This window comes from Poecile atricapillus, chromosome 6 (genome assembly GCF_030490865.1).
Source record: "Poecile atricapillus isolate bPoeAtr1 chromosome 6, bPoeAtr1.hap1, whole genome shotgun sequence".
NCBI classification, from domain to species: Eukaryota; Metazoa; Chordata; class Aves; order Passeriformes; family Paridae; genus Poecile; species Poecile atricapillus.
Window position 1 is genome coordinate 10,021,975 of NC_081254.1, and position 18,896 is coordinate 10,040,870.

The following is an 18,896-nucleotide window of genomic DNA, read 5'->3' on the forward strand; positions in this document are numbered from 1 at the left end:
ATAGGTGGCAGTGCAGCTCCCATTGGGTGATCTTAGATTGGGAGTGTTTGGACCATCTTTGGAAGGGCAGTTTTTGTAAAAGGGGTTTTAACTGGGCTTCTGAAATGAGAACCAGCATAGGAGGGCAACAGCAGGAATTTTCTGGCCTCTGAAGCTCTTTGTTCCTTTCTGGGGGAACAGAAAAGCCAATATCTTTGCTGTTCTCAGTACATCTTGGTTTTAAAGACATGGGGATGAGGAATAAAATGAATTTGGCCTCTTTTTGTACAGTCCTTCTGTTCTTTACTGAGTGAACAGCTATGGAGAAAATGTGTAATCCAGTATTGGAAGTTTAAGAATCATACAGATCTAAATAATATCATAGGGGGAACTTAGAGCTTGATAGGAAATGTGTGGGGTTTTTGTAAGGATGAAAATATTTCTATTGTCTAATTGCATAACAGAAAATAACTGAGTCCACTGTTGTTCCATTTCCACTTTCAAAGTCAACAAATCACTTGGATAACTTTTTAAGTGCTGAACTCCTTTCAAATTTCTAAGCACTGATTTTGTTGGTGCTCTTTATAGTCTTTCCAACAGCTGGTTTTTGCTGCTGAGCACCAAGTTCAGTTCTGTGTGAACAGACTGATGCTTAGCAGAGCAGTTGATGGCTGTGTAAATTAGCAGGAATGGAAGTGTTTATCTATAGATGCTCTCATTTGATGTTAGCTGTGCTCTTTGCTCCTGTCCTGGGATTTAGTTGCTGACTCCAGTGCCTAGTTTCTTTACTGCTTCGTGGCAGAAAGCTGCTCAGCAGTGGGAGGTGCAACTCCTGGTTGTAGTTTAGTTTTGCTAGATTTTTTGTTTCATTAATTTTTCTCTGAAAATACTGTTCACCATACGTGTAAGCAATGTAGCCTCAAACAGGCATCCTGACCAGTCTCATGGATCCTTTACTTGCCCTCTCTTGTTGTAGCAAGGTTTGAGGTGTTTTCTCATCTCCAGTGCATTAAGTAGACACATGAGAAGCAGAAGCTTTAGTATGTGTTTGTTCACAGTGAAGCTTTAAATGTTTTTGGCATATGCAAGTCCTTATTTACATTGAGAAGGATAGGTAGTACAGCTGTTACTGTTCTGAGGTATCTGCTTGTTTTTAAAGATGCTGCAATATTCTGGTGCTCAAAGTCTGCAAGAAGTAAAACTTGAAACTGAAGACATTGCAATAATTCTGGCTTCTTTCTGTAATATTCACAAGAGAGGAAGTTCTTGTGATGTGATTTGGGGTTTTTTTTGTTTCTGTTAAAGTGATTTCATATGGGCCAATAGGTTTGGACAGGAAGCTTTCAGAGTGCTCCCTGTACTGTCAGATTGAGTTCTCTGCCCTCTTTTTCTGGTAGTCTCCAGTAGCAGTGCGAATCTGTGCTGTGTTCATTTTTCCTGAAGTAAATAAAACCAGTGTTTTGGGGTATATGCAGAGTGAACATCAATGTAATTATAAGGGCATAGGATTATGGAATAATAATTGAAATCTGCCTTGAAGAGACAGATGGGTTTTAACTGCTTTGCTGAGAATTTAATTGCTCTTGGGATGAAATCTGGATCTCACTGGAATGAATCAGTTTGACACATGGCCAGAATTTTAGCTGGAGTGTAAAATAGTTACGTTTTTTTCTTCTTCCAGGCAATTTTTGTTGTTGTTCTTGTTATATTTTTTTCCCTTTTGTGACTATAACTTGGGCAAGGGAAGCTCTGAATTAGTTTTTGAGTCTGGGCAAAGTGCTTTCTGGTTCCTGAAGCACTGGTAGTCAGTGAAAGATGTTCTACTTCTTAGAGAAAACAAACTTGCTAAAACAGAATTTTGTAGTTGTTATTAATTTCTCTCTGTAGTTATTTACAAGTAGCTTAGTGTTAATTACCTTACTTTTTTTAATAATTCACTTCTCAAAATGACTCTGTAGTAAGTTTTAAATTGCCAGTCTAATTTCTCAAATGAGTAATTTATTAACGTGACTTCAGACTTGTAATGTGTGTGATTCTAATACATTTATTTCCTTAGAGCAAAGTGTTCTCGGTATTGCCTTCTACACATCTTCCTTGCTTTGGCTGAACTTTCATTTCAGGAGGTTAATGCTAAAATACTAGTTCTTGTTCTTTGAGAAGCTGGGCTTTTTAAATTTTGAGATGTTTGGTTACAGCTGTAATGAAAATAAAAGTGCTAGTAAGCTAAAAATAATATAAAAAGTATGTAATCTTTCCTCAACATAAATTTTCTTTTTTTGCATAACTTTCTAAGAGAGTAGTCATGAAATGGGTCCTTCAGGTGCAAGCTAGTTACAAGAAGTACGCATTAAAAGCCTTTCATTTAATGAGCCAGTTGAAATTCAGGTTTTTTTTCCTCTTTTCATCTTGCAAAGTACAATGAAGATCTTACTCAAAGCAGAGAAGAGCATTAAAAAGACACATATTTCTTGACAGGCTGTACTCAAATGAACAGTGTTGACTTACTGCATTTCCTCCTTTTTTAGAATACAAAAGGTGAGGTTAATAAAGAGAATTAATTGCATTCTGTGCTCCCATGATCTTCCTTAATTTGTGTACTTCAGTTGAGCACTTCTTAAAGAAGTGTCTGAGTTTGTTCTGTGCCTGAAAGCAAAGGATGATTTCACCTCAGTCTGTGTCTCTGACTAAAATTCATTATGGCATTAAGAAATACACATTTCCAATTTTGTATGTGGTTAGAGATTTTTTAATTTATATTTCTTCTGCTTGTGAATGTGATACAGTGAGAACTGATGACACTGTTAGATGCCCAATACCCTAGTGAGGGGGCAAGGCTGGAAAGAGAAAGAGGACATTATTCTTGTGGTGTAATTATTTTATGAAGTATAATTGTTCTAGTTTTAGAAATCTTGTTATTTACCTGTGTTGGGGTGATTGGGATTTTGAAGTAGCTGTTGCCTTTTTGCTGCCTGCCAAGCCTTGAAACATCAGAGATTTTAGTCTTTCTTGCAGCTGCCAAGTTTTATCTGGCAACTGTTGTGACAGAACAGGACCATGGAGCAGTAAGCTGGGCGACCTTTCCCTTTAGGTGTGTGAGGGGATACCAGGATTCATTCATCAGAGGAATGAAACTGTCAGAACGTACATGTGACTGTAGTGCCAGTGGAGGGGGAGGTTATTTTGTCTGCCCAGGAGGTATTCTGGGTAAGCCAGGGTAAACCCACTTGAGACACACCTCATGCAGGTGTGGAGGTGTGTATGGGCAATGATAGAAACCCTCAGTGGCAGATACTCCTCTCTGGGTGTGGGTACACTGCAGTGTACAGTATTGAGAGACCGCCAGCTTATTCACCAGTCTTACAGAAGTAATTGTGAACGCCGTTTATTTCTATTATTAACACACCTTTTGTAGGGTTCTACAGGGTCTGCAGGCAGAGCAAGCTACTATTGGCTAACACACACAGGTTTACATTCTTATCCTTGTACACAAGAATATTGTTTTGCTTTACTCTCTCTTCTGCAGGCAAGTTTCAAGGATTTTAGCCCTTAATATTACGACTTATCCCAGAGGCTGGTTTGTGCAGACAGGCCTTTACTAATATATCGTGCCTCCCATCTGCTAAAAAACTCTCTATAGTACAGAGTGTCTGTGAACCTCCTGGGAGTGACTGAGAGCAAACCCAGAGAGAGTCAGATACTCTGCAATTCATATTGTCCATCCTTCAACATTTCCCATCCATGCCCATCATAGTGGAGAGCACCCTTGATGGGATAGAGAGCACATAGCATCACTAACATGAAATGTAGCATGGAGTTCTACTTTCTGCTTCTGCTCAGAGAATTTTCATTATTTACCTTCATCACCAAAGAAATTCTGTCCTGTAGGACAAATTGAGTAACTCATTGGTCCTTCACACTCCTTTACCTGAAAGCCTGACTTTTGGGTTAGGCCAGTATATCTCTTGGCAAGAGATACCACAGTAGCACAGGAAGCCTTCAGTGAGGTTTTACCTTTTACTGATGCATTCTAGAAAATGGCAAATAATGTGTGAATTTTTACTTGGAGTACAGAAAGATTTCTTGGAAATGCATTATCTGGGAAGCTGCCATTTCTGTGGTCAAACTTCATGCTCAGGTGTACACATAGTGATTCTGGGATTGGAATCTAATTTACATGACAGCCTTGAAGGCTGTTTTTCATTGGAAGCCACTTCTTGGAAGTTGCTGTAGTTGGTAACCTCTGTTTAAGCCTCTAAATTAATGTCTAAGTTCCAGGCTCTTTTGTCCCAATATCTTCATATCATGTTCCAGAATCTGATGAAAATTATTCTGATTTACTTAAATTGTACTGTTCTAATTCCATAGTTTTCATTTTTCCAATAATACAAGTATAGAATTTTGTGGTATTTGTTTTTAATCTTAATTTCTTAGAAGCCCATGCCTAAAAATCTGTTTGGAAAACCACTGGACAGCTTGGTTCTGCTTTCAAAGCCTCAAAAGTGTCATCTTTTTGATGACGTCTTTAATCTTCATTATGAACATGTAATACTTGTGAACATACTGAAATAATGGGAGAACATCCTTGAGTAATACATCCACCATTAAGATTTTAGTAGTAAACAGCAACTGCTATGAAAAATTCAGTCTGTATTGTTGCTTGTCAATACAGAACTAAGAACACAAACTCATTTCAGGGTATTCTGTCAACTCTTCAGCCGTTCCTGTGGTGGAGTTTGCTGGCAGGCAGTTTTCTACTGAGAAAGGCAGAGAAAGGCAATGTCATTAGATTAGAAACTACTTTTAGAGTGAAAATAGCCACCATCTACTGTCCCACCTCTGCTCCAGTCTTCAACTTCAGAGTTTAACTACAAGGGGAGGTGGTGAGAAACTGAATTATTTAATGAGATAGCACTTCTGTCTGTCCTGTGTTATGTAGGTGTCCCTACTGTCAAACATTATTAGGAGGTTACAGGGCACTATTTAACTTCACAAACCCCTTGTGGTACTGGTCTGAGAGGCATGACATTTTGTGAACAACCTTTTATGGCAAATTACCTTTTTTCCTTTGCAATTGGAAAGCTTATATGCCTTTGAGAGCTGCTTCCTTCAGAACTGACAGTAAATCTTCTCATGCTGTTTTGGCTGGAAAAACTAAGGAAGGCAATTTCACTTGTACTTATGTGTTCTGTTCATGGCATCCCTTAATTAGACTTTTGGATTTGTGTTGTGGAGAGAGGGAGAGTGCATGGCAGCTACTGTGATGGTATGTGAAATATGAGAGCAAACACTGGTAGAAGTCAGCACTTGGTTCATTTCCTAGGCTTGTAAGGGATGTTTTCTGTATGAGTTGGTAACTGCATATCCACGTGTGAGCTCGTTCTGGGCTTTTGTGCTCTTGGCTCACGCTGTGGAAATGTATTGGGATAATGTGGCATAAATACACTTTCCCAGTAGTGCAGTGAGGGAATGCTTCCCATGTTCTTAGCAGCTCATGGAGAGATTGGTCAAAATAGAATCACCCCAAAGTAGTTTGGAGGTACTTGAGGGTTGTTTTGGTTTTAATTAGAAACAAGTATATTAAGCTGGCTGTGTAAGAATAGAACACATTGATGCTGTGTAATGTGTCATATTCAGGTTACTCCAAAAGTCTCTCTAGGGTGGAATTAAAACTCTTGCACAGAGGAAACAACTGAGCTCCTGGTACAACCATGCCCATGCTGTTCCTCTGAGGTTATTGTTTGGTTACTCTCTCAGCTGGGAACTATTTGAAGCATCTATATTTTCCTGTATCGAACATTGTACATTTAATACAAGTGCAAGTCAGTGGAGTATCATTCACAATCATTTCTACCTGTTAAGAGTATCTGTAGGAATTACACACTGCTTAATAGGGTAGAACGCTCCATTGTTGGTTAGATAAACTGTAAAAGCAATGCTGAACCTCTGGTATTGGTAGCCTTTTTGTGCAAACAGACTGGAAGCAGTGAGTAGGAAGAACTGTTTTTCTTCCTCCTCTGCTCTTCCTCTGTCACTGTTTATTCTCACTGCTGACTGCTTTCTGTGATTGTGCTTAAAAGTGAAGAGGAAACTATTTTAAAGCACCAGCCTATTAAAAAAGAAAACAACAGCAACAAAAAAAATAGAACATCTTTTTACCTTTTGCTAGAATTCTGTAGAAAGCTGGTTACAATGCTTCCCCCTTTCACCTTTCGTCATTGCTGAAGGCTAGATGGCAGTCAAGGAACGCTGCTTGTGGCAGTGGGTGTAGCTTGAACTGTGTGTTTCAAAGTGCTGTTGCTTATGAATTGGTGAAGTCTCAACAGAATGGCTAATATTTCAGGTTTTCCTCTTACTGTTCTTTTGTTGTGTTATTGAATTTCAGATTTTTTACACAGTCTGACATCTGATTTTATATTTTAAAAAAGATTAAAGAACTAAACTTAAGTATAGATACTTTAGATACAGCATGTAATAACTTGAGCTAATAATGAATTCCTCTATGTCTTCAGTAAACTTGGGTAGAACATACAGTGCCTCTATAAATATCTTTTCAAGAATGGTAGGTCTTTAAGACTCTTCTACTTAACAGTTAAACCAAAAGTGTTTGGGATTTTCCAGACCAAGTTCTTGTTAGATGTGTTGTCACAGCAACCTTCAGTTACGGAGAATGGGCAAAATTACAAAATACTTGTTTGTCTGTTTGGCCTAATTATCTTTAATGTGAATTCTTTCCTATCCTGTCTTTGGTAACCTGCAGAGTTCTATCCCACCTCTTCCCTGGGTGGTTTTTGCTGTTTTAAGGACTTAAATTACAGTAGGTTTTTCTCTTCATCCCTATAGTATGTGCTTTTCCTCTGTCTGTGTTTTCTGCCTTCACTTAAGAGTTCTGTTCAGTTCCTATATGATGTTGCTATTTTGGAGACTTCCTATTTCTTTATTTATCTCTATCTCGGATGTTGTCAAATGCTGAAAATAGCATTGAAAAAGACCCTGGAGGTTTCCCTCTTTTCTTCTGTCAGCCTTGACTTGTGTTTGACTTTGGCTGTTATCCTTTAGCTGCCTTTCAGATGACTGATTTACCCAGTCTGTTTTGTGTTAGTTTTTAAAAACTACTTCCTTTTTTTCATTTCTCAAGCACCTGAATTGATGGCTTGTTAGTTTCTGTGCTATCCTAGAATGCTTCACTTGAGTTTTTTTGGATAGATTGTCCTATAGATCTCTCCCTTTACTCACACTTACCTTCGACTGTGGTCTTTTTTCATCCTCATCAAAAGCAAGATGTAGGTCACTATATCAGTAATAAAAACAATTAGTTATTTTCCTTTAACTGTCTGCTTCCTAAAGGTGGAACAAACTAATGAGGTCTGAGATTGTGATTAATGGAAACAGGTAAAATGGTGTTCCTAATATTCAACACCAGTTCATGACTCCCTCAAAGCAATTGCTTTTCCTCCAAAATATCCTAACCCGGCATTGGTGCTTTGAGCTCCGACTCCGCTCAGTTCTGGTAATGCTCTCTGAAATTACTGATTTGAGGGCTTTGCATATCTGCACTGACCTCAATGCTTGACTTTTTTTTTTTTTTTTTTTTTTTATTCCACTGTAATATACATTGTGTTATAAACTTTCACTGGTCAACATTTTTGTGTTTAGTAGGGAGAAAATGCAAATAACTATCTGTCTTCTATTTTGGGCACTTTACTTTTTACTTGGGTTGCATTATGACTTTACAAAACTTAGTGCAAGGAATGGGAAAGCTGAGAATCAGGCCTCTTGCCTAGGTACAGTTGTTAAGCTAAATTGGACTCAGATTGGTTGGTGGACTGAAAAATAGCTCTTTTCAGTTTAAGAAAGAGCTTATGATGCATGTTGCATGAGGAATTTTTGGAAACTGAAGTTTTTGGAAATAATATTTTGCACTCCAGTTCATTATGGTGAACATTATTTTACAATGAAATTTGGAGTTTCGCTTCAGCAAAAGCAGCTCTTCTGCATAGAGTTTCCCAGTCTTCAAGCCAGTGGTCTTGATGTTATTATGCCTCTCCATAAAAAGGTGCTGGGCTCCATGCTTTCAACAAATTGGGTTAAATCCCAAGCTGTTGTGGGTGAGCTGTTGGTGTGTGCTGGCTGAACCTGTGGTAAAACACAGCATCTGAGGACAGTCATCCAGAAAGGATTTGCAGGACTTTGAAGTGAACTTGCTGAAAGTGATACAACACACATGTGGCCCTTTTAACCTTTTCCCCTCTCCCTATGCAGTATGGGGGTTTCTTGCTTTTGGGGTGCTGGAGTTACTCAGTTCTTAAAACAGGACTCACAGATCATCTGTCTCACCTCATGCTTTCCCTGTTCAAATGCAGGAAGGCAGCAAAGCACCACTGCCTATGCCCAGTGGAAAAGCTTTGTGGAGAGAAAGCTTGGGTACAGCACTGTAGTTGGACCTGGGATTTCACAGTCCCAAGCTCAATATCTTCCTAGGTTGTACCAGCTTCAATATCTAGTGCTGAATCAGCCTTGTGAAAATCATAGCCCTTTTAATATGCATTACTCTTTTCACCTATATAAATAGAATAGGATTCTTCTTTTTCTGTAACTTGTAATAATTGCTGAAACATGTAATAATCTGTAGGGTTGGAGCTGATGCACTTTGAAAGAATTTTATTTCCTATTCTGTTTGAGGTAGTTGCCCTGAATCACTTCATGATGCTAATTGCTGTTAAGCACACATTAATAACTATGCTATTTCCATGCAATTACCTGCAGTTCCTTATGCAGTAGAAAGAATAACAATGGAAGTATCTAAATTTTGGGTTTTTTTTGACACAGTAATGCGCTGATGAAACTTGTACTTTATCTTATGGCTGTTTCAGGATGACATTGCTGACATCTATTTGTGTATTGTTTCCCAAGTAGCTCGCAGGGGGAAATGCTCAAAGTGCATTCACACATGGTCTGGTGATTACAAAGTCTTGGTATTTGCAGTTGTGGGGGTTTTTTTTGTAGTGTGGAGTTTCCTTTCCTCAGTGTGGTGAAGAATGTGTAATTAGGGAAGCATAATGAAATGTACTGTTGACAGGAAAGTATGTCTGGAATCTCAAATACTGACCTTCTATGACACCATTAGACTTCCAAAGCTCTTCAAAGATAGTAAGGTGGCTTATCTAGGTTTATTAGTAAACATTCTGGTATATTGTGTTTTTGTATTGTGCATTTTTAAATGCATTTGCACAGCAATGGCAAAGCTTTTCCACTTTCTTTTGTGTTTGTGGCCGTTGTTTCCATTTTGTCATGCTCATTAAATTCTTGCAGTAGAAAAACATAATGCTTTTTCACACTAATTTGGAAGATGAAAGCATGGCATAGAAATAATTTATCAACTAGCAAACTGAAACTGCCTCTCAAGCATGCCTGTGTTTTGCAGAATTGTTTGAAAAAATACATTAATTCAAAAACTCCTGTTTCCTGGAAAAATGTAAATAAATGGAAGCAAAAGTAGTAAAAGTATACAGGCATTTTGTTGTCCCAAATATTAAATCCATGTTTCCTTTAAATGGCTTCCATTTTTTTGTGAAGCTTTCCTATAGTTGGATTTTTTAGTATTCCCCATGCCTTGTTGTGTAGGTTTACCTGTTTTTTCCTGTAAATGCATAGAATGTTATTTGTAGACAAAGCAATTTGGAAAAACGGGTGGTTTTGTCTCAAGTATTCCATCTTTCCTTTATATTGCTCATGTTTTACAAAGTGCATACTAATTATTTTCATCTCACACTCTTGCCCTGCAGAAATGCAAAATGTTAAATGTTCTGTGTCACAACCCAACCCCCCACCTAATCTTAAAATATTCTTAGCTTTTGTCACCATTTATAATGAAATAAGTAGTGCTTTGTGAGTGCTGTAGGAAGGTTGCTGAAGAACAGCTGGAGCAACACTTCAGAAAAATGCCTGTTAATGTTCTTTCTTTTCACCTGTGCATTTATGACAAAGCAAATCTAACAAATGGTAGCCAGCAAAGGGGTGGCTTTGCTAGAGAATATTATTGTGCAGTGAGTTCATATCCAGTATTTACTTAAGTATTTAATGATCATGTTACTATGAGAAAAAATTATAAAACACTTATTTGACCTAATATTTGGTAAATTATTCAATATTGGTGCCAGGCATCACCTTTAGAGGTAGCCAATAAACCTAAGAAAAAATCTGTGTTTCTGCTATTAGGAAAGAGTCCAGTGTGAGGTGCCTGAGTCTGGTCTCAGGCCTTAAAGGCATGACTTTTACTGGGAACTCAGGAGCTGGAGCTGGATATCCATAGGAGTTTCTTCAGGCCTGCTTTGTGTGGTAGTCACTTGGTGCTATTAAGTTTTGTTTTCTTGGAGTAATGGAGTGAAAGGGTGTCTGGGTTCTCTGCCCAGGCTGCTGTGGCTGTCTAGCAGCACTGGCAGTGTCTGACTGCACTGTGAGCTGGGTGTTCCACAGCCCTGACCTGCTCAGTTTCTCCTCCTCTTGCTATTCTTAAAGCAAAAGGGGTCAGTCTCTGTTACACTGACTGGGCTTGCCCTCATTGCAGTCCTTTAATATAGCTGACTATATTTAACATGTGTAATTCGTTTAGCACTAACACTTCATAGCATTTTCCTTGTGCCATTAGCATACCTGTGCAATGTCATGCTTTATTAGTCCCTTTAGGAACAGCTTTATATGAACCACAATCTGAAAGGCAAAGAGAAGAGTTTGGTGCTCATAATAGCATATTTGAAGCTTTGTTATCGCAAAAAGTCAACATAACATAGGTTTCCCTTACTTCCTTTCAATGATTTCATGATAATATGAGAGGTGAAATAAGGGTTTAGCATCATCTCTTCACAAAGTTGCTTTTAAATTCCAAGTAAACAAAGTAGTTGAGTTTCAAAATGCTTCTGACTGTGGAGAAAGCAGGATATTAATGAATAAAAAAAGTCTTCAGAGTATTCCATAGGCATCAGGCAGAAAAATGTTTTAATCCATCTTTGTTTCATCTGGCACTGTTCCTGTGTCATATTAGCAGAGGTGTAATGGTTGTTGTTTGTATAGACGGTCTCAAATAAAGCTGATTGTCACTGCTGAGGAGAGGAGGCTGCTGGTGACATTGGATGTGTGCACAATAAAAATGGAACAAAGCTTTTTGTTATGGTGGGATAAATGAAGTATCATGGAACCAGCTGTATCTCACTTTTCCTTTTTTGCAGGATATCTTAAATAATCTTGATTCATGTGATCTTGAAGATGATGATCTCATGCTTGATGTGGACCTGCCTGAGGACCCACCTCGTGACAAAGGTAAGCAAGGCAGCCAAGCAATCTCACTATGAAACTGCTTCATGGACGTAAGAGACTTTTGAGTTGCTTTCTTCTGACTCTTAAGTCAATGCACTCTTCAAAATGGGGTGTTTTTTTTTTTTTTAAGGAACAGCTCTTTCTTTTGTGAAATACAGGGAGATATTTCTGTTTTCCCAAGTACAACTCTTATGTTTGAGAAATTCTGAATATAGAAATGTACTGCCTTGAATAAAAGTGCAACCCTGTTTCACACTGTTTTTTTCTTAAAATTATTTCTATAGAATTCATTTCAAAGTTTTGAGTTAATCTTTCAGTTTCATGTTTCAGCTATATTTGAAAATGCTGGGACTGTATTTTTTTTTTTTTTTAGCTTTGGTGAATGACAGTGTAATTCTTTGAGATAATTGTTTTCTTCTACAAAATGACAGTATCTCCTAATACATGTACATACACTTCAGGGTAGCAGAAGATGTAAAATTTAAGATATGTGTTTTCAAATTGTGTTTTATGTGTTCTTGCTTTCAGTGAAGGTACTAGCAGACTTTTCACAGAGAAGACAGAGGTACCTAGATGCCCCTGAAATAGAACAAACCCAGAATAGAATAAACCTTGTAAACGAAATTACAGCTGCACTTTCTTAAATCTCAGACTGGAAAAGTTTGAGGCATTTGCTTTTGTCCTGAGCTACTCATAGGATGATGAGTATTATTATGATTATTATGAGCTGTTGTTATGTGAATATGGGTATTAGTTATACCTCAAAGTTCAGTGGAGGCTGGTCTATCTTCAAATGAACAGAAACACTGAATGTGGAGCACTGTCAGGACCTGCCCAGTGCAAACAGGCACTGAAAGGAAGAGGGCTTTACTTATTTTGTGTAGTGTTCAGCTGCTTGCTAAATTTGGGGGAAATTCAGGGATTTTTGAGAGCACCTCTGAGTTATTTGGGTGAAGACTCCTGTGTGTATGTTAGATATGAAGCCAAATTTACAGTAAATAAAGCAGAGTTTTCCATCTACCACAATGGTGGTGCATCATGTTTTAACGTTGCGTCGTATGATGTGCACTACTTAATCTTTTAAACCTTAGAATGAGTTTTTCAAAGTGCTTGTGTGAAATGATTGAGAACATGGCAAGTATGCAGCTTTTCAATCCTGACAGGTATGAATTTTTTACTTTTTTACTCAGTTAATTTTCCAGAATGGGTAACAATGCTAGCCTAAGGCATATTCTTTCAATAGGAGTAATTTAATTTTGTTGGGGAAAAAGTAAGGAACAGTTTTAAAGGGTAGATCAATTTCTCCTAAGTTTCCTTGTTAATATGAAACATGCACTGCATTTGCATCAGTAATTCCATTACAAATTACTAATTTAAAAACTGCTAGAAGGGCATGTTTCTAAAGGTGAACGTTTGCAACAAAAACATTAAAAGCTAGTTACTGTTATTTCTGACTTTTTTTTAGAGGTTGGATTTCCTTATAAAACTAATCTTGCATAAACTGGGTATCTCTGCTATTTATCTTGAAAATTCTGTATTTTCAGCAAAGAGGACCTGAAAAGAAGAATTCAAAAGCCACCTCCAGGTTTCCCTGATTGTAAATATGACCACTTGAAAAAGCAGAACTTCTTGGTTAATCTCCGCCTGTCTTTACTCAGCCTCACAATGTTTACTTTTCCAAAGCTGAAAATCATAATTGCTTGTAAACTTACTGAGAGTTTATTTTGTTGCTAATTTTCATGTGCTATGAGTTGTAGAAAGGTGCTGCTAAAGGAAAATAAATCTGTTAAGGTGAATAAGTTTATTTTATTATGCAATTTTTTGGTTATTTGCTAAGTGAATTGTAGGTATGAGTACTTGTTCTAGTAATGTTTAAGAGCACTTTTTGCCAACACTTTTTCCATAATTATGTGTGACTTCACTGACGTCAGTCTCCTAAGACTTTCCAGGTCCTCGAAAACTCTCCTGGTTTCACTTTGGAGCCTGGGATGCCGCTTGGCCACTATTTATAGAAACAGTTCTAACTCCACAAGTATGCAGGGAGTGAGGAGGGCAGTGTAAATCACGGGGTGACGCTGGGCTGGCTCCCAGCCCCGTGCAGGCTGGGAACCCAGCAGGAAGGAGGGCCTGGTTGGGAGCCTGGTGCGCAGCAGGGCTGAGGGGGCAGCAGGCAAACACCGCTCCCCTGTGTGGAGCTGCTCCGTGAAAGGACTCACAATGTGAGAGGAAACTCCTTGGGTAAGTGAAGGACAAAGTCTGGGGGCAGAATAGCGGCTCAGGACTGGTTTTGCTGGGTCTGACTGCTCGGGTAGAAGTTGTTTTGGATTTCTCTCGGTCGTTTCCGGGCTGTTGCCAAATTTAGCGTTTGTTCCCGTAAGACATTTGTGGAATTCCTGTGGCTTTGCAGAAGTTGGTGTTTTAAAGAGATTATTTGGTTTCCTTGTTTTAAATCGTGCTGGTTATCCAGGTAAATACAGATTAAATGTCTCTGAATCTGAAAACAAAACAAGGTGAATAGGACGAAGTATATCTGTATTTTAAGTAATGAAACTGTTTTCTTTTGCAATGCACTACTGGTCTTTTTTTACAATGTTGTCTTTCTGTGTTTGTGTGTTGTTAGAACTTGTTAAATGCCTGAAGATACCATCAGTAAGAAAGACAGGAAATGGTTACTTTTAAATTTCTTTTCTACCATTATGTCTACCTCCTCCAAATGATTTTCTGTTTAAGCTGGAAATACTGTAAACCTGGATTCTTTAGTTGCTGCTACAGGTTGCTTTTAGTCTTGTGACAAGTTTATATTTTAATAAAAATGTGACATTGTTGCAGAAGTCTGCTTGACACTTCTAAAATGCATACTGTTTTGCATCAGTGAAAAAAACCAAAACAAACCCCACAGACTTTACACTGCATCTGTTACCAGCACATAGTTAATATTTTATTTGCAAGGTCCTGGGAACAAGTCTTACAATTTTTTTTAACATTATGCTCTCTGTAGAGGAATGTGAGAATATGAGCCGCTATGACAGACAAGACAGAAATGTGAGACAGCATCAAGAGGGATTCTGGAAAAGAGCACCACAGCAGCGATGGAATACACAAGAGCACTATCATCTTGGCCATACTGACCATTATATCCATGGTAAAAATGATTTGAACAGGTAAAGCACTTTTCTATATCCTCACAAACATTTAAAGTACCAGTGAGCAATTCCTTTTTGGCACTACGGGTCTCAGGTAATACTGAGTACAACGTTTTTGGAATAGTTTTATGTCCGAGTGGAATCACCACTGAGGGTTATAACAATTTCTTTTCAAAACTTAAGCTTCTGTTTTCTTTCCAAGTACTTGTTGCTCATGTTGATACAATATTATACATATTGATTAAAATACCATATGCGTTCAATGGAAAACCATGGCAGTGTTTTACTACTTGCATTTTGTGAGTTTGGACAGCTTTTTGCAGTTTAATTTGTTGGTAAAATAAATGTAACCTTATAGTCCTTAAAGGGCTGAATGACAGTTTATAGAAACTGTCTGAACTAACTGGCTTTAGGGTGCTGTAGTTTATAGTGTGAGAGAGGTCTCTGGGAATGGAAAGGAAAACTCTGTATTTAAGTGAAATAGCATTGACTTTTTCTGATTTATTAATTTACTTTCTGCTGTGTGCCACAGTATGTAAGTATAGGCCATGTTGCATAACACTTTCATTTTCACCAAATGCTGCCTAGCTCCAGTTTGTCATCTCTCTGTTTTTCTGTTTTGGATTTTCTTTAGGGGTTCAAACTACCTGGAGCCTGCTGTGGGTCCCCTGGAGAGCTACGGAGCGGGCAGCGGTTACCAGGCGCCGCGGGCGCTGGCAGAGAACACAGTGATGCTGGACGAGATGACCCTGCGGCACATGGTGCAGGACTGCACCGCTGTCAAAACCCAGCTCCTCAAACTCAAGAGGCTGCTGCACCAGGTGAGCTGTCTGCAGGGACTAAAGCAGTAAAATAAACTGGGGACTGGGCCTAGATGGGCTTACACTCTGCTTGGCCGTGTTACGATATTGGTATTTCATTTGTACATTGAATTACAATGTTCCAGAAAGTGACTATACTTTTTATTGCTGTTTCCAATGGTACCTTTGTGCCTTGTCAGCATTTTGCTGACTACAAAACATGCTAAATACTAATTTTTTTTAGTATTTATTCAGTATTAAATTTTACTTCTCTGAGGAAATGTCAAATTAAAAAAGATGATCAGTGGATGTGAAAACTAGCTTTTATCCAGTAAGATTCAGAAAAGCTGGGAATTTAAAAAAAAATTTAAAAAATATTGATCCCATTGATCAAACTTGCATTCAGCAAGTCAGTGCTAATAGCTTTTTCTTAAGGCGTTGTTTTCCTCATTCGTTTCATCTCTTCTGTGTTTTTTGACAAGAAGCTTAGCAAATCCTACTGGGTCACCTCTATTGGAAGTGTTCAAATATAACCTTTCTATGTTATGAAATTGTCATCAGCTTTCAAGGAGCTTTTTCAATGCACCTCAAAACTTGGCAAGCTGTGGGAGTTGGTAAACTGCTAAATGACTCAGCAGAAGTATGGCATTTCAGCTACAGAAATTCCTTTGTTACCATCATAAAGAACAGTCTGTGAGACTTTCTTTGGGGGCATATACAGATTAGCATTGAAAAGAGTTTGTGTGATGTTGTCTTCTAATACCAGATTCATTGCTGTTCTTTTCTAATAGGATAATGTAATGAAAATAACTTTGTGTCTTAAAACAAAAAGCAAATCAACCTTGAGGCTAAGTCAAGAGCACAACTGTGCCTTTTAGAAATGTGAGCATTTGCTTCCTGTGCTGAGATGTATTTTTGATTTTGTCAGGGGAAAAACAATTGCAACAAAAATAATGCAGTGTCAGAAGGGGAAGGTGTGTTCTTAGAACATAATGTCTGAGTGGTGGGCTGCATAAACTGTTCTCCCCTACAGCCCAGACATTAATACACATGTAGCAGGGAACCTTATCTAGGGCTTTTAATGCCTTTAACACAAGGACAATTTGGCAACTTGATGGATGATCTGTGCATGTTGTTCATGTTGTAAAGGCTTGCACATTACCGCCAAATGGTGTGTGGCCCTGCAGAGTAAGGTGTATTGTGTAAAATCTTGATCTAGTTTATAGCAGCCAGCTTGCAGAATAAAAAACTCTTTAGAAAGGTTTTTTAGGTTAGAATAACTTATTTAAATAACTTAAATGCGCAGAATGAAGCAGTTAATATGTTAATTTTTCAAAATTTGCTTCTTGTCTTGACAAATGCCTGATCTTTTTCTTCCTGTGAGTTTAGTAATAACAAGTATTATTCTTCCCTTCAAACTTTGTCAGGCATATTTGGCTGTATTTTCATGACCTAAACCAATCCTGTTTTGATTTCACCACTTCCAAAACTCATTACTGGACTTCTGAATACTTATTCTACTCTCCTGTGTATTATACTGTCTTGTAATCGAAGAACATGAATAGTAATGTAAAAGTAAATTAGCCCACTACAGAGGGGGAAACTTCAGACCTTTACTAGCTTAATTTGCTAAACAATTAGGGCAAAACTTGTATGAAATATTTTTTCATTATATTAAAGTGTTAAGCCTTTACTGTAAACATCGAGCTTCTTACTAACAGGAATAAGTAAAAATACCACAATTCTTTTTTACTTCTTGAACAGAAATTTAGTTTTGAAAACAAGTAGAACTTTAGCATTTTGAACTCTGAACTAGGACTAGGTCACAGGCAGCTTCTTTCAAAATATGAAAAATTAAGGTACAAAGTCAATTGCTTTCAAACTCCAGTTTATTATGGAAGCAGTTCTTCTACTAGCTCCACCAATACTACACATTTAAGTGTATATGTTGCCTTTCTTGGGTTGTGACATTCAGCAATAATATTTAATTTGGATAGGCAGAAACAGAGCTGTAGTCAGGACTTAGGCATGAGGACTCAGAGGAGCAGTTACAGTAAAATAGGAAGAGTTAGTTATTAAATTCTGTTTTATACAATTATGTAATCAGCTGTAGCATGACTTAGTGTAGAGCACAGCATGTAATGAATGTATACCTAGCAGATTCCTGGGGAGACTCAATGTGCTGTACTGGATTCATTGCTGTGACTGGAACTCACATAACTGGATATAAATTAGCTGGAGTATTGCTAGCAACATAGCTGCGGCAGTGTTGGTGCTGCATTCCCAGTTCAGCTTGGAAAAATAAATAGCTATTTGAGTAACAGAGTCTTGGCTGAGCTCTGTGTGACCAGGATAACAGTGGCAGCAGTACACATGCTGGCTGTGTACTTCTCACACGCTGCCATCTTCCTGTGCCTTCAAACTCTGAAATCAGCAATAGGAGTCTCTCTCATACAGAATTTAGAAAATTTTAACAGTAGCGAGTATAACCTTCTCTGACTTAGTAATGTTACACTAACCTGTATGGAGTGACAAATGTAGCTAGTTCTTGTACTAAATGCAGCCATATTTACAGAGAGGTGTACTGCTGGGGAGTGTTCTCTCTTTAGTGCTTAACTGGAGTGCTAACTTTGTATTGTAAGAAGAAAGTGTTTTGAAAGTCTAATTCTAGTAATAATTGACATTTAAATGTTAATGCCTCTTAAACATTGACTAAGGTACTTCATTTGCATGCTCATTAAGAAATAAGTTTTCTTCTGATCTTAACAATTTCTTTCTCCACCTCAATTAATATCATAAACTTGCTGCTCTGGGGGGAAGCTAATGTGTTAATGCAATTTTAAATAAGGTTGTTCTGTTTCTGTTGCCCTGGATCCTTTGATCTTGGCAAGGATTGACCATCCTCTGTTGTAACCCAGCAATGACTTGAAACCACCTCAGATCAGCACTTGCTGCTATTGTAGGCAAGAATGAAACATGAAGTATTTCACAGAACTGTGAGATCTGCAAAGTTCCTTTTTCTGTTGGAGGCAGGTTTTATAAAAAATGTTTCATTTCAGCTTATCTTTTGTGAATGGAAATGAAGTTCTATTTTTCAAGCACAGATCTTCACGGTAACTTATCAGATATGGCCTATTTGTATGAAGAGGTACGAATGAAAACGTGATCCATGTAGTGCAAAGTTGTTAAATGCATCGGTACATTTTGCTGAGGCTTTAGATCAGTTAGGCCCTTGTGTACCTTTGAAATACATATTCATTGTGTTCTTTTCTGTTGGCATCTGGTGAGATCCACAAGAGAGATTCATCTTTGTTTATGAGAAGCCTGAAGCTGAGAAAGAAACAGACTTAGGAAATAAAAAGATGTTTTTGTGTCATGCATTATGTTGTATAAATTGCCCCTACAATTATTATTTTTTACTAGCCACAAAATAGTTCACCTCAGTGCCTTAATTGTGCTCGAAAGAAACAGAACCAAAAGAGATGAACAAACAATAGCAAATCTGTTGCTAGAGGACATGAAGTAGAAAGTGAGGGTTCAATATCGTAGCAGCCGAGATTTCATTTCCAGGAGGCAGAAGCCTTTATTTTGGGGTTTTCAACCCTTTTAAGGGCTCCCTTATTAGGTGTTCCAATACAGGTTAACCTGATTCGTACAAGGAGCA

At 38.0% G+C, this 18,896-nt stretch overlaps 1 protein-coding gene across 5 annotated transcripts in view; it reads left to right on the plus strand.

Moving 5' to 3' along the window:
* Window positions 1-18,896, plus strand: part of CCSER2 (coiled-coil serine rich protein 2) — a 62,056-nt gene that overhangs the window by 16,924 nt on the left and 26,236 nt on the right. For all 5 annotated transcript variants that reach the window (XM_058840792.1, XM_058840795.1, XM_058840796.1 and 2 more), the window contains 3 exons: window positions 11,202-11,292; window positions 14,288-14,450; window positions 15,067-15,253. In XM_058840792.1, coding sequence (XP_058696775.1) covers window positions 11,202-11,292; window positions 14,288-14,450; window positions 15,067-15,253 — 441 coding nt within the window. The remainder of the gene's footprint in view (window positions 1-11,201; window positions 11,293-14,287; window positions 14,451-15,066; window positions 15,254-18,896) is intronic.